A 26,535-nucleotide genomic window follows, 5' to 3' on the forward strand; every position below is an offset into this window, starting at 1 on the left:
CAGTGCGTTACAACCTGCACAGCTTGCAACAACAGAAACGTACATCTCACAGTTCAGGAGGCCAGAAGTCTGAAACCAAGGTGCTGCGGAAACGCTCCCTGTGAAACCCATCGGACAGAATTCCTCCCCGACCCTTCTGAGCTCTGCTGCTTCCAGGCAACCTCTGGCATTCCTTGGCTTGCAGCCCCGTTGCTCCAGTCTGTCTTCATCATCACACAGTTAGCGCCCTGTGTGTCTACCATGTCTCCACAGGTCATCTTCCATCAGCACACCAGCTGGACTGCATCGTGGTCCCACTGGACTCCAGTTCGAACTCTTCTTTATAACCACTTCCAAAGCAGGTCACATTCTGAAGTTCCGGATGTGAGGACTTCAACAGAATCTTTGGCTGGGAGGGCGTGGTGCAATTTAATTCATGACACCAAAGTACTATTTTTTTTCCAGTTTTCATGTATGACTGCTGAACCCAATTAAAAATATTTTGCATATATTCTCTTTCTTACTTTCTTCCTCATGGGTTCTGACCAGTTAGAATTGTTCTGTATTGAGCTTTCCTGATAAGTAAATTTGTCCAAAGATGATGATTCTGAGTGCAAGAGCATTTTTCCACTCATCCACTACATTACAGCCTGTTTGAAAGCCAGAGAAGATCAAGAAATTATTTCACACAAACATATCTCACTTTCCTCTGTGGGGCCAACAAAGCTTTATCTGAAGGTTGATGTCAGTTTTGTCATTTTCCATCAGTCTCATGGTTGCTGCTGCTTTCATTAAAAATTCTATTATTTTTAAAAATCCATCAGCAAGATGGTAAGATTAATTCATATGTACATAGTACAAGACAAATCTAACCTCTCTAAAGCTTTCTAAGCCAAAACATCTCACACTGACAAGGCAGCAAGTTGGCCAAATACACCCAAATCAACCCAAATAATTCAACCACATGAATCAATGAGATTTGGGGGAAACAGATCATGAACAACTCAGACTGCTATCTATAATTTAAACTACTTTGAGCCCTGTGGCGCAGGGTTACAGCGAGAAGGATGTTTTCTGTGGTTCCTTTAGTGAATTCTAACATCAGTTTCTATGGGCTTCCATGTGGCTCAGGCAATAAAGAATCTGCCCGCAACGCAGGAGACCCAGGTTCGATCCCTGGGTCAGGAAGATCCCCTGGAGAAGGGAATGGCAATCAACTCCAGTGTTCTTGCCTGGGAAATCCCATGGACAGAGGAGCCCAGCAGGCTACAGCCCATGGGGCCACAAAGAGTCGGATACAACCGAGTGACTGACACTTTCAAGATCAGTTTCTCAGGCCAGGCACACTGGTCTCATCCCAGAACTGTACCAGAGAAAAACTACCAAATGCAGAGACCCTTTTCTATTGTCACCATTGATACGGGGGTCCTGAGATGGCCTCTCAGTGAAGAGGTGAGGATGAGGGGAAATGCAATCTCAGGGCTTCAAAGCTGGAAGAGCTTAACCTCTCCATCCCACTTCAGTGTCATCCCTACACTGCTTTGCCAGCTGACTCCAATGGACCTGTCATGGAAGAATCAGTCTTCCATGGTTTAAGGTATACAAATCCTAAATCTGAACATCAACTCCTGACCCCACTATTTGTGCCAGGTAACCTGTTCCACGTAGGTCAGACAGAAAGGAGATCCAACCAGTCCATCCTAAAGGAAATCAGTCCTGAATATTCATTGGAAGGACTGATGCTGAAGAAAAAGCTCCAATACTCTGGCCACCTGATGCGAAGAACTGGCTCATTGGAAAAGCCCCTGATGCTGGGAAAGATTGAAGGCAGGAGAAGGGGATAACAGAGGATGAGATGGTTGGATGGCATCACAGACTCAATGGCCATGAGTTTGAGTAAACTCCAGGAGTTGGTAATGAACAGGGTGGCCTGGTATGCTACAGTCCATGGGGTTGCAGAGTCAGACCCGACTGAGCAACTGAACTGAACTGAACCAGGCTCCAAAGATCCTTTAGCATAATTTTCTTTTTTGGGTAGGAAATTCATCTTGAGAGCCATGAACTGTCATAACTTGCTATCCAAGAATCTGTGATGAAAAATAAAGACCTTTCTCCTCACTCCATCTCTGATATAAAATAGTTCAAGAAAGCATGTGAACAGAAGATTCCTAGGATCTAAGCAGATGTGTAGGAGAAACATCCAGAGAAGTATAATTAGAGCTGGATGAAGAGGCATTCTTCTCCTCACAGATCTTCCAGAAGCTAGTCACAGCTCATCCATCAAAGTGTGGGCACAGGAGTGTTTAAGCTGCAATAGGTTTTAATGAAAATTGCTACATGTGTTACTATTATGTATACACATACATTAATACACTTATATGCTTACACACACACACACAAACACACACACACACACACACAGACACACGGAAAGAGAGCTATAATTCTACACTAAACTTTGTATACATTATTTTGTTTTAACCCGAAACAATCCTTTGAGGTAGGGAGTAGCTGCCTTCCTTAAACAGAAGAATTTGTAAAAACTGCCCAAGATGACACAGAGAAAGTCAGTTAGCGGAATCCTGTCTCCCAGGCCATTTTCTCTCTGGCCCACCGCTCCTGCAGGAATGCGAATCAGAAAGATCTTGTCTTGTGAAGAGCTTTGGCTCCTTCAACTGCACTCCCCTTAACCATTCCTACTGTCTCCTCCCTGCCTTTGGTTCCCACCTGTGATTTGAAATTGCATCTTAACCCCAACTAGTTCTTCCTTTCCTAAAAATACTATTACTTGATCGTTTAAAAGATGTTAATGGTATTATTTATTTATTATAGCAGGATTCCATCAACCTGCTCCTGAAGAAGCAAAATAATCTCAAAGAATGCAAGAATAACATTACATTTTACCCTTCAGTGGAGACTCTGAACTTAAAGAAATAAGACGTTCACATTACTTAAAATTTTTTCAAGTTTCCCCAGGAGAGATGCCAATGGCCCTATTTCTAGTACCACAAAGAAGGACATTAATAGGTCGAGCTGTCAGCTATTCACCTCCCACTGCCCAGGCATCCAGATAGACTGGCTTGTGGAGTCCTCACAGACCCGTGTTTCCATCGAAATGTGTTCAGTGTGAACTCTCTGTGAGAGAGCCCAAGATTGTTGATATCTGAAGCAGAAGTCTGGTGGAAGAACCTGGAATAAAATTCTTACTCTGAACAATCTATGGAGATTCTATGATTCTCTGATGAGAAGGGACCTTTAGAGGCCAGCTGGGTCATTCCTTGTGCCTCCAGGACACACCAAACCTTACACACTCCCATGATGCCACAGACCACACCAAACCTTACACACTCCATCTTGTCACAGACCACACCAAACCTTACACAATCCCATGAAGCCATAGACCACACCAAACCTTACACACTCCATCATGTCACAGATCTCACCAAACCTTACACACGCCATCATGTCACAGACCACACCAAACCTCACAGACTCCATCATGCCACAGACCACACCAAAATGTACATACCCACAGCACCCAATTCCTAAAACACTTTAAGAAAGGGGGTTCTTGTGCCCAGGACAAGGAAGAACAGAAAATTCACTTGGTTTCTGGGAGGAAACGAAACTGACGACGAAGAAAACGAACAGAATGAGGAAAGTCCTTTGTTACAAAAAGAGCAGGAGCCTAGAAGTCAGACAACACCAGCCCCAAGTCCCAGGCAGGCACTGTCTCCATCCGACCATGTGGAAATGGCTGGGGAACGGCTCGCTCCGCCTTCCAGCCCTTCGCTTCCCTGACGTGTAAAACTGGAATAATAACAGGATCTGCCTCGTGGGGCAGCTCTGAGTGTTCAGTACGTCTCTGCTGGTAGGGTGCTCAGCGCCTGCCTGACACATCGTCCCAAAGAGTGGCAGGCAGAGCTGATAGAGGCTAAGAATGCTGCCTTTAGTGGCCGAGGGGAGGCAGTTAGGAGAGCGCTTGGTGGTAAATGCTGGCCAGGTCTGTCGGAGGCATCCCGGGCGGCGTGAGGCCTGCGCACTTCATAGGACAAGGTGACCTTGTCTCGGGCACACAGGTAAGCGAGGGCTCACAGGGTGTGATCCAGTGTGCGCTGGGGGCAGCTCCTCCTCGCTCTGCAGGAAGCCCTCCTCGGGCGAGCTGATGGTCACCAGTCTCACTATCTGGAAAACTAGATGGCTGAACTCCCAGGTCTCTGCCATTCTTTCTCAGAAGAAAAGAGAAGCATTTCTACAAACCACCTAACCTTATAGGTGAGGAGTCTCTGAGAACCAGGCTGTCCCTCTGTACCTTCTTCAGGTTCTCCTGTGAACTCACATGTCCTTTTCCTTCTGTCCAGCATTTGGCTGGGTTTTCAGCTTTCCCATTTTAGTTTTTGGCTCCTTAACAGGCTGAGTGTGCTTCCAGGAGCCTCCTTCCACAGCCCCATCTGTCCAGGCTCCTCTGAGCCTCGGTCCCCCCCCAGGATGCCTGGCGAAGCAGGTGCACAGAGGTCCATCCTGGGAGGGGCCAGGGCAGCACCCGCTTCCCAAGTGGCATTGCTATTCTGCAGGAGTTAACGCAAAAGCAACGAATCAATAGTTACACGGCCAGACACCCACTGACAGCAGACTCCAAACAGACAGAAAGAAGGATGGGCGGAGAGGTGCCTTTCTGTGCCCCTCTTTATCTTGAAAATGCTCATTTCCCTGAGATCTGTCTGGGGCTGAGTACATTCTCAGAGAGTAGCAGCTCTTCAAAAGCTTAAGGACTGGGCAGGAAAGTGACCTGGCAGAAAGATAGCATGTGTCGTGGGCGCGGTTGTGAAATAGCAGACAATTGACACCGACCATCTGTGATCGGGACAGAAGGACACCAGTTCAATTACTTATGTGTAGCCGTGCCCTCCTCAAGGGCATCCTCAAGCCCAACACAGCACGGCCCAGACAGAAATGACACTGATCCAGGAACACACCCAGGCCAAGGATAACGCTGGACAACTGAGGACAAAGGGCAGAGAAGGCAAGGAGGAGATGATGATCTCAGACCCTCATGATTTCCTCCACGCATGCGAGAGCTACATCCCTGAGCACCTAGCATCTCCCAGACACTGCACAGGATAAGACAGGAAAAGACAGGGAAGACACCGATCCTCAAGGAAGTTACAACCCAGCTGGGGAAGACAGACCCCTGAGCACATAACCAGACAAACGAATGGAAAAACTGCTATGAAAATAATCCAGGATGACATGCCAGCCCAAGCCTGGTGGAAGTGCTAGGGAATCACTTTTATCTGGGTGTCAGGCTAGAGGGAGGGGATTCCATCTGAGCTGAGGCCAAAATGATGACAAGCGCCTCAGTAGGAAGAACTGAAAGAGGGGCATGACCACAAAGGGAGCCACATGTGGGAAGGCTCTCTAGCAAGAGGAATCTTTCTGTGTTCAAGAAACAGAAAGTAGCAAGGGAAGGAAGTCAGGCTTTATTAGCAAAAACCCTGGTCCAAGTCATGCACTAGGAACTAGGGACAGAAACCTGAAGCTGTCATAATTCTGGCTTCAAGAGGCCATGCAGTAGCTGGAGAGACTAACAGAGGACCCACCAGCTTCGAGAATGAAATGTTACAGGCTTTCCAAACCTGAGTAACACGCTGCAGCCTCCAGCAGCGGAAGAGGCCCCGCGGGGTTCCTCGAGTATGGAAATCACATTGTTCTCTGCTATCCCCTGGAACTGCTATTTGAAACCCCACTTCCGTCTTGTAAATTTCTCAGACTTTTTTTCTTAACTCACTTTTTTTTTTTAATAAAAAAGCAACATCCCACATTGGCAAAGCCTAGAGTCTAGGGACATGAAAGAAAGTATAGTTCAGCTCTGATACCCACTTACCAGATCTCGCCCAAGGAGACAACTGACTTCACCAGTTGCCTCATTTGGGGAATCTATGAAAACATGGCATGCATTCATCAAAGTTGTCAAGTGACATGGTGACATTCAGTGATGGTCTAATTAATGAGAGCCACACAGCTGATATCTCGGGCTCCCCTGCTCCCATCAGAGCAGCAGAGTCAAGGGCATTGGGAGGAGGGTACTGTGCTCTGACCACAGGCAGACCACCCACCCACTCACTAATGGACACAACGTCCTCCGCGGTTGATGACCTCTTCAACCTCTGCGACCACAGCCCAGCCTTGTGAGTTGGACCCAAGGTCCTGGGGTGAGAATTCTCAGCCCCAAGCCTTTCCACAACCAACACCCAGTTCATTCCCTTCAAGTAAGGACCATTCCACACATCTTGGCTGGACCACAGTGGTATGGAGACTGGGGGATGTTTTGTTTTGTTTTGTTTCATTTTTAGTCATCTCATCTGTTCAGTAGACATCTGGGAGCACATGGCGTTCTAGGCACAACAAACAGGATCCCTGCTTCCAAGAGCTCGCTGCTCCCCAACCACAAGGAGAGGGAAAATGGTGATGAATGACACCGCAAGACAGGGCAAGAGAGAAAATGAGTGGGGAGACACCGAGTCCTCGAGCAGAGTCATCAGGAGAGCACAGGACGCGCTGGGCAAAGATCGTCCTGCAAAGGCAAGGATTCGGCATTCCAGCTGGGTCACTCACTAATGTGTGATCTTAGGTAAATCCCCCTCTCTGCGTCTCAGCGTCCTCATCGATAAAACGGAGATGCATGCGTGTGTGCTAAAGTCACTTCAGTCGTGTCTGACTCTTTGTGACCCCATGGACTGCAGCCAACCAGGCTCCTCTATCCATGGAATTCTCCAGGCAAGGATACTGGAGTGGGCTGCCTTGCCCATCTCCAGGAGCTCTTCCTGACTCAGGAATCAAACACACATTTCTTACGTCTCCTGTGTTAGCGGATTCTTTACAACTAGCACTGCCACCTGGGAAGCCCAAAATGGAGACGGTGGGCTTGTAATTTGAGAGGTAATAGATTATTACATCTATTTCAGAGAGTTGTTGTGAGGATTCATTGCGAGTAACTGACCAGTAACTGATAGTACTATGCATTTATTTTGGAGTAGGAAATGGCAACCCACTCCAGTATTCTTGCCTGGAGAATCCCACAGAAAGAAGAGCCTTGCAGGCTATGGTTCAGAGTCACAGAGAGTTGGACATGACTGAAGTGACTTAGCATGCACACATGCATGCATTTATTTAACATTATTACTACTGCCACATAATCTGGCTTCCAAATCTCCTAGCTGTGCACCCTTAATTAAATGATATAAACTCTTCAAACCTCAGTTTTAGCATCTGTAAAATGGGGATAATCAATGGCACCTACAATCAGAGGGGTGGCATTAGGGTTAAATGTTTATGTTATGAGTTTGGTCATAGGTGAGACAGTGTATAAAACACTTAGAATACTCCTTAGGACATAGTGAGCAACCAAGAAACTTAGGTTCATGCTATTATTATTGTACAGTCTATTGTACGAAACCTCACTCTTTTGTAAAAATATGCATACAGACTATTGGCAGGAGGGCAGAAGGAGTGAGAGACTGCAAATTGTAATTCTATTCAGCCTGTAGATGCCATACTAGGTGAAAGGTTTCCTGGTTCTTCCACAAGGATCATTAGAGCTAATTGGAGGAAATAAAACCTCCTCAAAAGTTCTCTCACATTAGAATCTGCTGCTGAAGCATGCATTCTTTGGGGACTGCAAAAGATCCTCAAAAAAACGAAACTGGAGAGAACAAAGCAGAATAAAAAGAAATTAGAGCAAAAAGTCCTCTGCTGGTTGAGGAGAAAACTACAAGCATGAACCTCATGGTCACCCACGGTGACTTGAGGAGGGTCGCTCCCCTGGCAGAGCTGGGGTGGTCAGGGCCAGCCTGACTGGGGTCTGGGTAGCTTGGTGACATGTTGAATCAAGAAATATGGAAGGGAGGAAAGAAGAAAGGAGGGAAGGGGAGGGAGGACAAAAGAAAGAAAAGACCAACACACACACAATAAAACCCAAAGGGAAATAACCCAGAGCCCTGAACCACTACAGTGTTGCAACCTGGAATCAGGTTATGTGCAAATCTAGCAATTTCTGTGCAAACAAAATCTGAGATTTCCTACTTGCTTCTCTGCACAAGAGGCTGAGCCCATGTTTGAGGGTTTAAGGGCTGCCCCTCCACAGAAGTGCATCCCACCATGGCGGCCCCTCCTCGCCCAGTGAGGGAGGGCCTAAGGAGGACCACACCCATCCTATGGAGACTCGAGCACCCCTGTCCCCCTTCGGCCCAGCTCACACCCCCACTCAGGCCCACGGCCAATGGGCTGGCGTCAGGCAGATCCCCGCTCCTCTAACCCCCGCCCTGGAGGGCTCCCTCCACTGGGAGGGTCTCTCTGCTGCGTGGTGGGAAGACAGTCAGCCCCAGGGGCTGCCTAAGTGTCAGGGGGGACTCCAGGGTGGCCTCCGCGCCAGAGCTGGGCTGTGGAAGCCCCACGGTATCCCACTTCTTCCATCTACAACCAGTCAAGACCAGTGAGCCTAAACACACATCAAAATGCAAACAAATGTGAGAGCGAGAGAGAGATGGACAGAGAGGCCCAGAGAAAGCCAGCAAGAGGCATGGTAGTGAAGACAAAGAGAGAGAAGCCAGCAGGTACACGGTCATGCGATTTTTAAGAGGAGCTGCTCCTACCCAGGCCTGGCTCCAGGCCGAGCCTATGCTGGCAGGGTCCAGATTCTCCTGAGCCTGGGGGCTGCCTGATGAAGACTACACCCAGTCCACCCATATCCCCTCACTCTTCCTATACTATGGGAGCTACTGTCTGCAAGACCCCTTGGTCTTGCTTCTTTAGCTCCTAATGTCTACAGAGCTGACTACCTTCCACCTTCTTGAAAGTACCATTCCATTCGTGTCTACAGTGTTCTCCGGTATGACTGTCTCCGTTTTATCTCCTGGGGGCTAGACTTTGCAGCCAAGGGCTGGGGACCAAGGGCATACGCCGAGGACATTAAGTGCCATTCACTATATTGCTTCAGAGCCTTGCTTTTGTGTTTCTTTCTAAACAGCCTGAGATCAGGACATATCTGAAGCGTCCATGAAATCCTTTACAAAGCAGACATACAGCTATTTCAGGTATGAGGCAGGCAAATCTTTAACCTTTGCTCAAAATTGTCCCTAACTCAGGGTTCCGTGGAAGAGGTGGATCCCAGAACCAAAGAAAACCTACCAATCCTTGGTGGCATGGGTGTTAGCTTGCCAGAGACAAAGGAGCATGGGTGTCTGCAGGCTTCGACAGGCCGTTAAATCACACCCCTCCTCTGGCAACATCCTGACAAGTCAGCTCTGTAACCCGTGCCCCTTCCTCAACATTTTCTATCCCGTGGGTATGGCCTCATGCATCATCCATAAACCTCAGAAGGACAGTCACAGAAGGGGTAAAACCGTGGCTACCAGCACCAAGGTTGTCTCTCCAAGAATCTTCATGTACAGAGAATGGGAATACTGCCACACTGCCATGCAGTCAGCTCAGCGGTGGCCCAGTCTGGGAAACTTTATTTAAGCAAGCACATCATTCTTTCCACGAACCTTCTTAACTTCTACCTCCTGCGGACTCTCATCAAATTCCAAAGCCTAAGATCACCGCTTACAATCACTGATATTCTGTGTGGCCCTCCTGTGTGTGGTATGCTTTGTAGACACTGGAAATTGGCATTAGCATTTCAGGAGGCAGGGTAGAACGGGAGACAGGCTCATCCTACCTTACACAAAACATAGCCAAGATTCTTCTTCTCTTCTTCCTCCACCTCCTATCAGCCTGAACCCCAGAAGTCCACCAGGACCCAACTCAACAATAAAATCCCCTTTCCGTTGGGTAGATGAGCTTTGCACACACTGCTGTGAAGGATAGCATCACTGACAGAGTGATATTTCCAAGGAGAAATCAGACTTATCTCCATGGCTTCGATCTCAGGGCCATGTTCAGATAGAGAAAGCATGTCCCTCTGATCACCAGCTCGAGGCACGAAGGTGCCCCAGGAAAGTCCAGACACAGTCAGACCCAGGGCAAAATAGCCGCTCGACCAGAGTCTGGGAGCTGGCTGGCAACTTCCCATGGCATGGGCAGAGTGATGGCATTCACAGAAAGCCAGACCCGACCTCTGGGACTCATTAACTTCAGAGAAGACTGCTCACGCGGAGCCCCAGCCAGGCCCCCAATCACCACGCCACCAGCTTCGGGCAACAGACCGCGCTCTGGACACTGGCCTCCATATCAGAGAGCCCCTGGCCCAGCGCCCCTCCTGCTTACCAAGTCCTGAGCCAAGGAGGCCAGGTTTGGGAAACAGCTCATCTCTGGAACCGCTGAACGTTTCCCCATGACCACCACCTTTCCAGGCAGAACACCCAGCTCAGCCATGAATAGGGCAGCCCAGCGAAGCAGCGAAGCCTCCCTGCAGCAGCTCCACAGGACACACCTGCACCCCTAGCGCTCTCCCCCCACCTCCCCTCCACAAATCAGTCGATTCAGAGAGGGATGGCGGCTCCCTACCTCAGGGTGGCGCTCTCCCCCTGCCGGACCGTCACGTTGTCCATCGCCTTGGGGAAGGTGGCATCTCCGCTGCGCACGGGCACTCCTGTGGGTACAAGGAACAGCAGCCTGAGAGACACGACCACGAGGCCCTTCCAGGGCAGGAACAGGGACCCACAGACCCCCATCCTCGACAGCCACAACTTCCCAGAACTCCGGCGGCGGCTCGGCACACGCCCCCCGGGCGCGCACGGGAAGTGGGTGGGGTGGGGAGCGAGCACGGGGACCCGGAGGCGCGGGCTGGAGAAAAAGCGCGCAGACTCCTCCAAGTCGGGTGTTCCTCCCCAAATCGAGCCTCAGCGCTCCAGCCTCGGAGAAGCGGTTTCCACGGAGGACATCCAAAGGGGGCTGCCTCGGTGCTGCTTGGCCGAGAAGGTGGCCGAGAGAGGAGAAGCGCCAGGCAGGTGCGAAGGTGCGGGCACGTCTCAGGAGCCCCTTCCTCGCGTTAACAGTTCAGGCATGGCACTTGGGAGAGGAGTAAGCACTTTGGTACCAGAAGGGGACAGGGGGTGGGTTGGATCCGGCCACCCAGAGATGATCTGAATTCCTCAGTTCCAACAAGGGCAGGTCCAACACTTTCTTTGTAAGTTTCGGAAGAAGGATGGCCAGCAGAGAACAGTCTGTAACAATAGCAGAGCCGAAAAGTGGAGCACGCAGGAGGCGCAGGAGTGAGCCAGCAGGAGAGGGAGGCTACGCCGGGCTTCGCGCGATCCGGACGGGGGTTGCTGCCGCAGCCGCCTCGGTCAACTTCCTTCGAGCCCAAATGCGCGCTGCAGCCGCCGCGATGCGGCCGGTCTAGGCTGGGCGGTCTCCGCGGCGGCGGCCCCTCGCTCGCTCGCTCGCTCGCTGGGCAAGGCGAGGCGCTGCCGGCCCCGGAGCCGTGCGGACGCCACGCTCAGCGGCCGCCCCCGGCCTCCGCGCCGCCGGCCTCCCGGGAGCAGCCCCGACGCGCGCGGGCCCCGACCGCCGGGGTTGTCATGGCAGCAGCTCCATCACTGACCGCCGCTCTCCGCGGTGCCGGCGCCGAGCGAGCGGGCGGACCGCGCGCATCCCGGCGGGCGGCGGGCGCGGGGCGCGGGGCGCGGGCGCCCACCTTAACCCCCGCCGCGCCGCGCTGCGGCCGTGCACGAGCCCGGGCGAGGAGTTTAACCATTTCCCCCCTTGAGGAGCTGTCATTTCGAAATTAAGAAGAAAGGCAAAGTTACCATGCCGTCTTAATAAGCCCGAGACATCTTAATAAGGGTCACAAACTAATTAACTAGGAAAGGAAAACCCTGAAGCATGCACGTGTGCACGTTTAAAATTATCAGATTAATTCATTAGCGTTTAGAGTAAATGTAAAGTGTTGGGAGGATGTTTTAGAATAATTCCATTTATTATTCAACAGTCAACGCCCACCCCACCAACCCCCCCCCCAAAAAAAAAGCTCCTTCAAACATCATTATAGAGATCTTCCATATATAAAACCAATGCAAAATCACAGAAGCCTCTTAGCGTGGGAATCTGGCAAAACCACATCAAGATGTTAGTCAAGTTCCGACACTGACTTATATTCTCTATTCTTGTTCTGTCGACATGAAAAGATGCTGGCCCTGCAGAGTGCTCACTTCAGATGAATGAGTGTGAGCCCCTGGCATTACTGATACCGAAGATTCCCAAGTGTCCGGGGCTTCACACTCTTGCAGAGCTGGTTTCCTGTTAAGAGGTATGTTTCTCAAATTCTTGAAACTCAGGGGAAGGCTGCACTGGCCTCAGTTCCTGTCAGTTCTCCTCTCTGGCTGCTGTGTGCCCACCTTCATATGTTTCCTCTCACTTCAGCCCTGATGGAATGTGGCTCCTTCCCTCCTGGGCCAGGCTCCTGAGCGTGGGGGGAGCCCTGAGCTGCACACAGCCCACCCCGCATGCTAACACCAACATGGTTTTCTGCTTGGGGACTCCTGTCTGAGCTCCCTGCACTGACCCAGATTCTCCCTGGGGAAAGAGAAGAGGCAGTGTGGCTTTGATTTTCCCCTGGACTTTCTCCCAAATCCAACCAGGAAGCTATTTTTTTTAAAAACAACTGTTTAAAAGCAACAATAACAACAAAAAATGTGTTCTTCTCAAAGTCATCCAGCCACCACCAAAAAGAAGCTGAATTATTCCAACTAAATCACTGTCATATAATGGTCCTGGTGCCATTCAGTCCGTGTATCTTTCAACGGATCATCCCAGGTACGTGTAGATAACACGTGTGTGAATGATGCACAAGCATTTCACTCATACCCTGTGCCCACAACTGCCCTGGGTTGGAAGGGATGGAGGTGTGTGTGCAGATGTGGAGGCCAAACAAGGTAACAAAGAAAGACTGAGGAGGTATGGCTTCCTCTTTTAACAGGTAACCAGGAAGTGTGCATGCATGCACGCTCAGTTGCTTCAGTCATGTCTGACTCTCTGCGACCCCATGGACTGTAGCCCTCCAGGCTCTTCTGTCCACAGGATTCTCCAGGCTAGAATATTGGAGTGGGTTGGTCATGCCCTTCTCCAGGAGACCCCAACCCAGGGATGGACCCCGGGTCTCCTACACTGCAGGATTGCAGGTGGATTCTTCATCCACTTAGTCACCTGGGAAGCCCCTAGAAAATGTACTACCAGGTAAAGTCGAGCAACTCACACTAAAGATTGAACTTAATCCATCATTAGGCCCATTTCCCCCTCGTTTCCTCTGCTGACTTTTCCAATATTAAATTCTCAGGGAAATCCATCTGCTACTTTTAGCTGGTGGGGCCATTTGATATATAACACCAAAAAAAGAAAAATCAATTGTCAACTTGTGACCACAAAGGATGACTTTGCTCTCAGGAAAACCAAAAATGATGTCTATGGGGAGCAGGAGATTTTGTTTATGTTTTTGAAAGAAGAAGAGAATTAACTGATTTCAGCACTAGTCCATTCTTGCCAGACCCTATTTTGTCTCGATATTTGCAGTGGGAAATCTCAGGGAAATAGGAAATTGCATGATTTCCCCAAACTCAAATGTTATATGATAGCAGATGTTAGGTGTGAGATCATGATGGCTGACCTCAGTCTGCTGAATTTGGGGTTCTTCCATAGGGGCCAAGGAGTTACCTCTGACCATCCACCACCACTGTATCCACCCCTCCAATTCCTCTTGGTAAACAGGTCTTAGCACCTCAAGTAGAAATAAGCACAGCAGTGGAGAAGGGAGAGGGATTCTTTCTGGGGTTTGGAGTCATTTCCCTCCAGGCTTGAGAATGGCAGGCATGACTCCTTTCATGATAAATTCTCATCCTGGCTCTTGCATCTAATTCCCAGGTAGGTACAAATGAGCATTAGTTTTTGCATCTCGGAATGTGGGTAATGACAACAACCAGCCTTCCCGAGGGGCCTACAGACATGATTAACTCTACGGTAAAATACTTAGAAATCCATTTAAGGTGGAAGATGGTTTATTAATATATTTTGCCTGCCACTGCTTCATTATTATAGCCAGGCAGAAAAAGAACTCTTCTCACAGGCTCTGTAGGATGTTCGGCTTATACCAGTCTGCAGGCACTTGGTCTGAGATAGACACACTATCTTTGTGTCTGGCTGGGGAAGGGACAGTGGTGAGCTGCAGCCTCCTGGCCTGGCCGACAGGAAACCCAGCAGAGATCCGGGTGGACAAAGAAAAGCCACTGGCAACCTCATAGCGGCTTCATGGACCCAGGGATCCAAACTTCATTCAAAAATGGAAGTTGAGAAAGCAGTGAGAGGTCAGAGATGCCGGCACAATTAACAAGGCAGAATCCATTTTATTGAAACTCGTGATTGAAGCGGTTTGAATAGATGAAGATCAAAATCATATGTCAGCTCCCGTCTCATCTCCTAATCCCTAAATATAACCAACACTTAGTGGCTTATCTTATATCCTGTCTCTTGCTTCATAAAAACTGCTGGATTTATTTTATTTTTTTTCCCAGCATATCCGAGTTAATGAAAAAGGAATGACAGTCAGAGCAATTTCATTATTTGTGTTCTTTATAGAAACAACTTCCTTTCTACCTCCTGGAAAGAGGATTCCTAACGAGCACCCACCTCCACCTTCTCCCCCACCATGCCCCCCTCCCCATCTCTCTCTGCACCCCCCTCTTCCCTCCTGCATACACATATACTGTACACATAAATCAACTTGTCACAGCTTGTCTCTGTGCTGACAGCTGTAATTGCTGCAGGTTATAAAAATATCTATAGGACAATGCCTTTCAAGCTCTCAGGCGCACACGTACACACTCACACAAACTCTGAATGAAAGAAAACAATCATATTCCCTTTAATAATCTTGCGACTGTAAAGGAGGGGGCACGGAGGAGCTTGCCGTGTGGACTGGAGGGCTGGAAGGCAGGTGAGGACGTGGGGGAGACGAAGACTCCTAGCAGTGGCAGCATCTCCACACTTAAGAAGGGATGGAGAAGGGAACACTTGCCAATGGAAGGGAAATCGGCTGTTTTTGTTTTTCCCTGTGTTACCTACAGCAAGCTGGGGTTGGTTAAAGAGCAATGAATTCTGCATACACACAAGAGACCGAAAGAAGGGCTCTAGCCTGAGACATGCCAGTGCTGCTGCTGCCTTCTCTAAAAAGGCGAAAGGCCCCCCTCTCCTGGTGGAGATTCCAAATAGGAGCTCAGGCTAGAAGATGCTGCTTGCAGAGTGGTTACAGAGAACGGGGTGGCACCAAACGGACATCAGGACGGTTAATCAAGAGGGGCAGGGTCCATCTGGATCAGTGATAGCTCTAGGGGAGTGGGGAAGGGCTGGGCTCTAGAAGAATACGTGCTGTTCTGTCCTGCAGAGGATCAAAAAATCATTGGTCATCTGGGCTAGAGTCTGGTGTGTGAGGATTCCAGAGGGAAGAGCCAAAGAGCAGCCTGAAGAAGAGAAAGAAGCATCAGAGGAAAAGAAAGCAGTCATTAACGGAGACAACTGAGAAGGAAGGGAACAAGGGCAAAGGTGAGGCTGCTCCTGGACTTTGAGAGCCATGAAACTTTGTAAGTTACGTCGAGAGGAGAGGCTGTCAGCAGAGTAATAGGCAGACAGAAAAGGAAAGAAGAGCCAGGCAAATGAGCAAAATCAAAGTGACGTCAAAGCAAGCTCCAGATACCCAGAGGGGGACAGCACTAGAGTCAGGGGTCCTGAGAGGAGCCATCTCTCCTTTTCTACATTTTGGGGTCATCATAAGACCCTGGGGTCACAGCATGAGAGAGTGGTAGGGTCAGAGGGCACCTTGAAAGACGTGTAATCCACTCATTCCATAAGGAGGTGGGGAGTGAAGCCTGCAGAGATGACCCATTATCACAGGAATAAAGTTAACCCCTGGTAAATCAAGACTAGAACTCAGGGCTACTGGCCACTGCCCTGTTCTCTTGGCCGTACCTGGCAGGTAAGGACACTGCTTAAGAACCAAATGACAAAATATCTCCCATGGCTGCTACATGTGTGCAAGAGAGAACCACAGAAATGTTATTGCCCGGTATCGATACTTCTGAGTGTCCGATTATTCAACTGAATTCAGTGTAGCCAGGAAACGCTGAAGGTAACCAAGTAGACTTTGAGCTCTTCCTATGGAACAGAAAGTTAGAGATACAAGATGAAAGACATCACCCTGCCCTCAATTTGCCTACAGTTGAGTGCTGCCAGATTTGTCCATGGTTCTTTTTGCATTCATATCCCTAGAAGCCCCTGAGAACAGTCTCATTGCCAAGAATGAGTTGGGATGTGGCTCAGTGATGAAGACCACCTTCCAGTGCCCGGGGTTGGGGAGCTAAGATCTCACATGACTCTTGGCCAAAGAATCAATACTCGAAACAGAAACAATATTGTAACAAGTTAGATAAAGACTTGAAAAATGGTCCACATTTAAAAAAAAAAAATCTTTAAAAAAACAAAAATAAAGTGGCCTAGGAGGTGGTGGAGCACTCTCAAGGACTTTAAAATTGTAGGGAAAACATTCATCTACCTGACAAACCGCATTTTTAGTGCACAGTAAATGCCAACGATGCTCTAGGTGGTGGATTTCAGCTGTGGGCGAGAGAGACACAAGCGAAAAACCTTCTTGTGTCTAACCCTCATTAAGGACACTGTCCAGCAGGGGAGACAGATATGAAAGGAAGAACTTCACAAGACAGCAGATATGCTGGTGATAAGCCCTGTGGGGAAGTGGAAGAACACACATGCTAGAAGGTTCTCACAGAATCGGGAAGATCAGGAGACGGAACTGGGGCTTCATAGTGAAAAGGAGCTGAGTGTGCAGGTGGCATGAGCCGGAATCCAGTTACAGACTCACCAGAAGGTGCACAACCAGAGACTGGAAGGAGGTTGGGCCCAAGTTGCCTTTTATATTCAGACTGTGCTCTTTAGACTGAGGGTGGGGATGTCTGAAGTGCTCTGTCTGATTGGAAAGCCCTAACTGCTTCTTCATCCTGTGTTCCTGCGTTCATTGATTCATTCAGTACATATTTATCGATTAAGAATGACCAGCAGTTTTGGACTCAGACAGACCAGAAGTCAAACTTCTTCTCCATCGCTAACTGTGTGACCTTGCGGGAATAACTCCATTTGCGAAATAGTGCTCAGAACGGTACCTATCATGGAGGGGTGGTGTGAGGACGCTATGAGGGTCTGATGGACAGGGGGTAGCAGAGGGCCTGGCAGCTGCGGGCCTCCCGTGGAGGGACCGAAAGGGGGCCGCGGGTGTGCTCCCCTCCTTCAGAGGGGTCTCTGTGGGACATTCATCCTGAGAACCCAGGAGCCGCCGTCTCAGTGTCGGGGAACCATCCCTGGGCACACCCTGAGGGTGTCGTCGTGGGAGCAGGGCAGAAACTTCACGTTGAGATGTGGTCAGAAAGGGCAGTCGCTGAGCTTCAAACCAGGGCAGGAAATGGGTGACCCTCCCGTTCCCACCCCAAGGTCTTGGGAAACACACAGGATCTGGGCCCATGGGAAGCAGTCTGAAGCTTGAGAAAGGGGATGGGGCTGCTTCTTTGTATGGCAGCCTGGGTATCTTCATCTGTTTAGGCTTCCACATATACCAGGAAAGGAAACAGCCTGAGAAAAAGGCGGGACATCTCCTCTGAGCAGCAGATGAGTAGCGCCTCTTACCACCTTCGTGGAGCCTGGGCCCCTCTTTGCTCCTGTGGGCCTGGGAGTGGAGCCCAAAACCCCCTACCCACTCTAGGGTCTAGATTTACACTAGTCAATGGATGCTATTAATACCATGTAGCATCGGCCTCATTGCTCCCACTTCCCACCACTGAGCACCCTCCTAGTCTCGTGGAAGTGAGCAGGGGTGACCTGCACTCACCTGCCTGCACACACACAGACTCCAGTTCCAAGGTTTGCATGATGCAGCTCAACCAGGGTCATAGCAGCTCTCTCAGGGAAAGAGCCTTTGGATGGTCACCAGCCAACCCCAAACTTGGAGCTTCAGCCCCAAACGTACCCTTAGAGGAACTTGGCTTGCCTAGCCCTGCCCTGATGCCTTTCTCCCTAATCAGTTGCCTTCAAGTCTCTCTTTAACCTTTTGTCTGCATTTTTTGCATTTTCTCCCCAGCCAGGAGCAACTGCAGAAGACAAAAACCGTAATGAGACAAGAATTTGCTCGATAACATATGGATTCAATTGTACTTCTTACCGGACATGGCGTTTTGTAAATATAACATCATTTTGTAAACCAGAGTATCTGGATCCAAGTCTTAACTCCGGCCAACATTAAACAAGTCCCACGTTTGTTCATTTGTTTTTTAGCTTCTTTGTTTTCAGAAAAGCCAACATCTCCATGAAATGTAGAACATGTCCATCTTTGAGAAGATCTAGTGCCAACCAATACATCCAAATGGGCTAATGCACTTTTGAAAGCTGAAAGCACTGTTCTACAGTAAGAAAATGGATGGTATCATTGACTCAATGGACATGAGCTTGAGCAAATTCTGGGAGATAGTGAAAGACGGGGAGCCTGGCAAGCTGCAGTCCATGGGCTCGCAAAGAGTAGGACACAACTTGCTACTAAACAGCAACAGTTGGGTGATAGCTCCTAGAAGGCTGGGGTCAAGGGTAAAGCATTTGCCCCCCAGTCTGTCACCCACAGGCTGTATGGAGTTGCCCAAATCACTTCTAGTCTCCTTCTAAGTGAGGAGTTGGGATTAAACAACCTCATAGTTCCCTTTCAAGGGCTTCCCAGGTGGCTCAGACGGTAGAGAACCCACCTGCCAATGCAGGAGACAGAAGAGATGCAGGTTCAATCCCTGTGTTTGGAAGACGCCCTGGAGAAGGGCATGACAACCCACTCCAGTATTCTTGCCTGGAGAAACCCATGGACAGAGGAGCCTGGCAGGCTACGGTCCATAGGGCTGCAGTATCAAACGTAACTAAAGCAACTTAGCATGCACAGTCCCCTTACAACTCTCAGTCTTTGGTTTTATTGCTTCTCAACACTCTTCTTGAAATGAGTTTATCCTTCCTATTTGCTCATCGGTTCCTATTATTGAGAAATTGCCCTCCTCACCCTGTCCTTCCATTGTTCCCACTCACCAAGGTGTCCATTTCAAAACTCAGAAAATGGTGGCGCAAAGTAATTAATGAGCTGCACTGGATCTAAGGCAGGCAATGGAAGAGCCAGGATGATTAAAAGTCTTCCGATAAAGGGTTTCTTTAAGGAAAAGAAAATCCCACAATGCAACCAGCAATGTTAATCTTCAATAAATAGGCTGTTAATATTTAACTGGCATTTATTTAAACTTACAGTAACTGTCCTATTAAATCTAAATTAATTGCCCGTTTGGGACTCTCCCCCTACAGCCTAGCTGGGACACTGCTGTCTGGATCATAGTGTGTGCTAGGCATCCAGCCATAAAGAGGAGAGTTCAGCCTCCTTCTAAGACTGGAAGATTACAATATCATGCTTGGAAGGGCTTTAGAGGTCAACTGGACCAGTAAGTGTTATACCCTGTGTCTTTGGGCTTTGCGGGGGCCCATTTTCGCCATCTCTTCAGTAAGGGCTTCATTGTGTGTCCTTATCTCTGCATCTGCTTCTCTCCACTGTCTTCTTTTCATTTTGAATTTCTCTCTTTCCTTTCTGCTGGTGACTTTTTTCTTTTACACTTCGTATTTTACACTCATTCTGCAGTGTTTTTGCCTCAGTATTTCCTTGAGTTTGTTAAGAGAGGCCATTTAAGTAAGATACATAGCAATTTCTGTGTGTGTGAATGTGTGTGTCTGTGTGTGTATTGGTGGCTCAGACAGTAAAGAATCTGCCTGCAATGTGGGAGACCTGGGTTCAATCCCTGAGTTGGGAGGAGGGCATGGCAACCCACTCCAGTATTCTTGCCTGGAGAATCCCAGGGACAGAGGTGCCTGGTGGGGAGTCACAGAGTCAGATACGACTGAGCAAGTAAGCACAGGATGTATATATGTGTGTGTGTGTGTGTGTGTGTGTGTGTGTGTGTGTGTGTGTGTATAATTGAATGTGTCATAAAGAACGTTTTATAGTGGCAGTTGTTTACAAAAGACCAAGAGCTGTGAAATAATCCCTGAGTCACATAGCTTTAGAAGGGGCAGTGAGAGTGTAATTGGGTAGGACTGATCTTTGCTATCCCTGAAATCAATCAATATTTTTTATTATAAATGTTGTCACAGCAAAACCTCTGGAATGGTATTTTGCTATGATTTTAGCACATTCACAGCATTTCACATACACACAGATACTCATTGCTTTCAGTTTATTAGTGAAACGTGGATTAAAGATAAACACCTCATCAGATGGGTTAGTGTTGAAGCTAAGTTAACTTTCCTCAAGTGGGAGCTGGTTGAGACTAAATTATCTCACCCTGAAGTTTCTGAGGGTGTAGGTCCCTGAGTTAGACATATAAAGGCTCACTGTCTGCCTTGCAGGGCCTGGGGAGGCCTAGTGATGGAGAGAGGGATGTGGTGTGAGATGGATTTAGGGAGGAAGAATACAGGTCAGAGCTGAGGGCAAGTGGGCAGAAGGCATGCTACACATTTTTAAGAGGACCAAGTGTATTCTCAACTGTTTGCTCGTGAAAGGCTTTACGTGTGTGCTGCCTGGAAAAGCCATGTTTCTTTGTATTTCTAACTAATGCACAAACCACCCAGTTCCTTTTCACTCCCTTACTTCAGTTATCATCAGGTTAGACTAGAGACCCTCACAATGTCTTCAGTTGGAAAACAAATCCTCTGTTTTCACCGCATCTTTATGCTTTATTTTATTGAACCTTATAAATTCAAAAAAATAATAGAACACATTTCTGCATGTTTATGCATCTCCTTGGCTTTCCCCATGTCCATCTCTCATTGTGCACTTGCCTTTGGAAGTTCAGGGTCTTTTAAGACAAAGCAATGGAAGCAACAGATATAACCTCACATCCTCACAACCTGGGAGGTGATGTGGGCCTTCCCTCCTAGAAAGGAACAATTTACCCTGAAACCTGTGTACGCTTTCTTCACCTAGGATACCAGAAAGCTACAAGAGATGCTGGAGGTAATGAGACAGTCAGTCGCCTGGGAGTGGTCTGGGAGAATGGACTTTGATGTGGTTCAGGTAGCCCGGATCGTGGGGAGGGAGAGCAGGGAAAATGCCGTAAGCGGACATGGGAACATGGGCAACACAAGAAAATAATTCACCTAAGCTTTCACGGGAATGTCCACAAGGTGTCAGAATCAAAGATGCCTTAAAAAGAAAGCAGTTAATGAGGATACTATCTTTTTTTCTTCAAAAGTAGAGCATTGAGCTTAAAGCTAAGATGGAAATCAAGGACCAGATTGACATGTTTCTATCTGGAGAAGCACAGGTACCAGATTCTCCAGGGGAGAGTTTCTGGGACAAACCAAATGTAGTATTTCTATCAACAATCTGCCAAAGGGGATTCATAGAGAACTGTCCCACATCTGCAAAAAACATTAGGTCCCCTTAAGTAAGTAAACCTTCAGTTGACATAATGAGCTATAAATAATCCACAAAGTTTTATGCAAGTGTGCAGAGACGTGGGTGAAATGCAATATCACATATTTGAGTAAAGATCATGGAAAATGCCTTGATCTTTGATGCTTTTTGACCCTGGACTCTGGGCAGTAGAATTGGAGCAGTGATGAGCAGTGGATGGAGCATGGATGGTGAGGCTAATGGCTCTCACTTTTAGTCCAAGCTCCCTCTCAGAGCCTCAGCTTTCTCCTCTTGTTAAATAGGAATATGTCCTACTCCACATACTTGCTATGCGGGGCTAAATGAGATGACAGATGTATAGTACCCAGAGAAGGAGCTGGCATGTGGTACAGACTCCACGTGGGTAACCAGGAAAACAACGCTGGGAACAGTCATGGCTAGTGGCTCCTGAATTAGGGGACTTAAAGCACATTTTTGGAGTATGATACTATATTGTTAACAGGTATCAGGATTTTTTCCAAAAAGAAATGTTGGGAGTAGCATTTTATGAAAGCTCTTAGAATATTGGAAATAGAAACAAAGAAGCATTTTATTGACTCAAAATCGCTGTGTATAATTTCTTCAAATGTTAATCATAGTACTTATTGTTACACCTCACAAAGCATCCAGGAACTTCATGTGCCCAGCCTCTTGGTGAGGAATCAGGACCCACTCTTAATTTCCCCGGTTCTTACCACTGCCCGCTCGCATGTGTTTCTGCAGTTCCTTTCTCTTGCGGGTCCTTCAGCAAAACCTTCAGTGTCCAGTCCTTTCCAAACCCCCACTTACCAGCCTGAGCCGTCATCTCTTCTCATTTCCTTCCTTGGAATGATGAGACTCCCTCTTTCAGGGAGTTCTTCCATCAGCTCTTACCAGGTCTATTTCAAGCTCCACTTTCAAATCAAGTTTTCCTGAAAACCTGACCACGTCATCCTCTCCCATTCAGTCTTTAGTGCCTCCACGCAGTAATTTTTAATAAAGCCCCGAATGCTTTCTGTGGTTTCTGAGCCTTCACGATGTGGCCTCGTCTGCTTTCACTTTTTTCTCCTGGTACCTCTTCCTTTATCGAGCCATGCCACTGTTTATTTTAATTGATGACTATTTTCATCCCTCAAAGGTTTCTCTTTCTCAATGTGGGGCCTTTGCGCATACTGACTTTCTGTCACCAATACTGTCCCCACATTTTTAGGCTAAATTCTATTCATCCTTCTACATTCTTACTCCCTCATAAAAACCATACCTATTCCATTCAATCAGGTAAATGCCCACTGCATTGGCATCTTCTAACATTCATAACACTTGTAAGAGTTTAAATTCTTACCCTCTTCTCCTCTTATATCCTTGAAGTCTGGCACATATTAGGTTTTTGATAAATATTTATTGACCTTAGGTATAGCTGGGGGAATCAAAATTAAAATTATTTTCTGGCAGGGCAGGGACTTCCAAGTGAAGGAATATTAAGAAGATGACTATTTGGTATTCATGAAGTGTGTGAACAGGGCGTACTCACATATAATGACCAATCTCTAGCTAGAAATAATAATTCCAAGAAATTGAAAGATGGCAGTTTAAGGATAAAAACAAGCCTGTCTGTATAAAAGGTTAAACAGGCAGAAAATAATATCTAAATAGGATAAAGGGAAGTTTGGATAAATTAATGGGTGACAGACCCACTCTGCTTTATTAGGTTAGGGGTGTCTGATGTATATCTCTAACCTTTGAAGTGTGATTCCCATGCAAAATGGCCATTGTCCAAAATGGGTAAGGAGGACATCTGAATTGATATAATCTGGGGTGACCTTTGCGATGTCACAATAATTTTGTTGTCCACGTTGCTGGGGATAATGGAAATATGATCATCTTTCTCCCTATGCACCTTATAGCAGCCCATTCTACAACAGTTGTGTACACTTAGGAAGAACCATTTTGAAATGCTGCAAGAAAAGGTGTGTGTAATTTGTGTGAACAGTGACCCCCGCAAGCAGGGGAAAAGCCCCCTTCACCCTTCAGGGAGAATTAGATGGACTGCCTTCAGTTCTTACCTTCTGCTATTTGGCTATTTCCTTCACGTCCAATTCCTGATTTCCACTCCTAGCTATGGGAGACCTGCTCCACCCTGAACCACTGTCTCCTTGAACATCAACTCCCAGGTTCTTGGGCCACTTGCTCACCTCTCCTGACTCCCTCTTTCTAGTCCAGCTCAACTGCTAGTAAACAGAAGATGTGGATCGCAGCATGTGTCTTTAGACTCCTGGTCCCCTGGTCTTTCTCCTCCACCCTGTTGCTTCCCTGTGTCAGCCTACTTTCCAAGGGATGACGAAGGGCAATTGATTTCTCACATCATTCTTTGTTTTTCCTTTGTGGGAAAGAGCACTATGACAGCCGTAGTCCAAAACAGCAGGTAACACAGACCTGTGTGCTGAGCTCACTCTCTGCACAATTTGCTCCACCAGGAGGTTTCTAACTGTAACTTCATTTGAGAATCTCTATTAGGCATGTTCATTTCCTGAAGACACAGCTGAATCACATGCACAGGACCCCAGAATTTCAAGGACAGGGCAAACCCAAGACCAGAAGCACTCTAGGAAAGTTTCTCCCAGATAGAGTTTCAAGGAAGTTAGTTGGAAAGCTTGTTTCTGATCCACAGGGGCAATGAGTACAGTCTTCTCACACTGATTCAACAGGTGAGTACCAATGCCGAAGATATGATACAACAGAAATGGTCATAACCTCTGTCCAGACCCCAGGGCTACAGGCAAATGCTAGAAGTAACTGTACTAATAATCATTGAGTCACAAGTGTAATGAGCATTACAAAGAGCAAGTACAAGAGGACAGGGGAATAGAAAAAGGAAGGGACAGTGTCTTATTCATAATTACTCTATTTTTAGCACAGAACAGGGTAACATAGATTAGATCACATGTCAGTGTAAGAAGGATGATTGAATGAATGAATGTGTAAGAACACCTAGAATCTAGCATCTCAGTATCTGTTCATGAGGCCAGGTGGTTGTACTGCTCCATACACAGGCACCTCTCTGACCTTTTTCTTTCTTCCAAGAGGCAGTAGGGAGTTGGGGCACCCTTCCCAAGTTCTTGTTATTTATCAAACCAAAATAGGACACATTTGCATATCAGGTTATATAAATATTTTCAGGGCACTCATTTTGCTCTTGGGAAAGCCAGCTTATCATGCTGTCATAAAAAAATCCACTCTAATCCCAACATCCACATTATGACCTCCTACCACTCTCCACCCAAGAAGGACATTAATAATCATCTATTAGCCAGGATGCTTGGTTTGAACTTAAAAATTGTGAAAAACGATCTTATGAATTATTTTCCAAGGATATCATCTTTAAGCATTAACTGGTACAACTGACTCAGAATTCTGGGAATTGAGCATAATTACATGGAAATTGACAGGCCACAAATGCCAAGAATCCTGTTAACCTTTACTATCTTGAAAAACCTCTCCTTGTAATTATCTCTTCCTTTTGTCTCAAATGTTACTGATGAATATTTAGAGGCCTAAGCAAACACGGAAGTGGATGGATTGGAGAATCTTGATCTGTGTTTGGAATCCTGGAGTTTTCTAGGCATTCTATGAAATACCGAGATGCTAAATAGAGCACTTGGAATTCGACAATTTCCAGAACTTGTTTCCATCTTTGTACTGGCTCTGCTCTAGTTCTCTGCTTAAAATTCTCCACGCTGAGTAGAAGCTTCTTTGCATTAGTAATTACAAAGAAATGTAGGTCAGAGGCATTTGGTGTCTAATGCAATTCCTGACCTGTTCTATGTCTTTGGAAAAGTCACTGCATCTTTTCAGGGCTTCAGATTTCCTTTCTGGAAGTGAACATAACGACATTCAACTCTAATAGCAGCAATATTTGCATAGAGCTTGAAACCTCACCACCGACATCCCTTATCTCACTTGTGTAGGGATGTCTCCTATGTTTTTCCTTCTTTTCGGGCTCCACTGCAACCACGAAGTCTCCCCTTGTTTCTTTTCTGCACTATTTTAATTAAACCTTAACTCGTCTCTCTGCCTCCAACTCTGCCTTTGCCTAAACCACTGTTTCCTTACAGGGGCAGGATAGACTCCTGGGGGGATGTTGATTGCCACTGTAATTACAGAGAGGAGTCAGCTTCCCTTGCATGGGGTCCAGAGAGGCTAGACATTCAGCCATGCATGGGACATTGTCACTGTTGTCGAATGCCCGCCTCACATTTAAGTGAGTAGCCTAAAATGAACTCTATTTGATTTATCAGCGCAGAATATTTTTACAAGGCTTTAGCAGTCACTAATCCTTTAGGAATGCAACTACCTGTCAGCTGAGGGAAGATTGTGCTTTGATGTGTTCAGCTCGTCACCAAGAATTGTCACTAGTTTGAAAGATCACGTGACCAGTGGTAAAGCTCATTGTATTAAAGTCGCCAGTTCCCCAGCCCCAAGTCACTGTGAACAGTAGCCAGTAGGTTCACGCAGACTCTCTGTACGGATACAAGCTTCCTCATTTCATCACATCGAATGACATCATTGTGCCTAAAGATTATTTTAGGGACTTCCCTGGGGGTCCAGTGGTTAAGACTTCACCTTCCAATGTAAGGGTTGTGTTTTCAATCCCTGGTCAAGGAGCTAAGATCCCACATACGCAAAAAGCCAGAACATACAACAGAAACAATATCGTCACAAATTCAATACTTTAAAAATGGTCTACATTTAAAAAAAAAAGATTTATCTTACACTAACTTGATTATTAGTCATTTTCTATTTATGTATCATATAGATCCACCTAGGACATTAAATAGGTCATTTTTTCAAATAGGTATATAGGTAGCTTATTTTTTCTATGAATTTAATGTTCACAGAAATAAAGGTATTATAAAATATTTTTAATAAGATTTGGATCAGATAAAGGAGATAACTCCTGATATAAACAATTTCACACACAGAAGCCAGTTTTATCTTTCTGAAGCATAGCTCAGTTCAGGAAAATTCAGTGGCTTCCCTGCTTTTACATATAGCAAATTCCCGAG

The 26,535-nt window shown here is 47.2% G+C and overlaps 1 protein-coding gene across 3 annotated transcripts in view; it reads right to left on the bottom strand.

Annotated features, from left to right (window-relative positions):
• The window catches only part of NTM (neurotrimin), a 917,634-nt gene that overhangs the window by 388,778 nt on the left and 502,321 nt on the right, over positions 1 to 26,535 (bottom strand). For 2 of the 3 annotated variants that reach the window (XM_065936486.1, XM_065936485.1), the window contains exon 1: positions 10,486 to 10,652. In XM_065936486.1, coding sequence (XP_065792558.1) covers positions 10,486 to 10,652 — 167 coding nt within the window. Of the gene's footprint in view, positions 1 to 10,485; positions 10,653 to 26,535 lie in introns of those variants that run through there. The other variant, XM_065936484.1, reaches the window with a different exon arrangement.

This window comes from Muntiacus reevesi, chromosome 5 (assembly GCF_963930625.1).
Source record: "Muntiacus reevesi chromosome 5, mMunRee1.1, whole genome shotgun sequence".
Taxonomy (NCBI): Eukaryota; Metazoa; Chordata; class Mammalia; order Artiodactyla; family Cervidae; genus Muntiacus; species Muntiacus reevesi.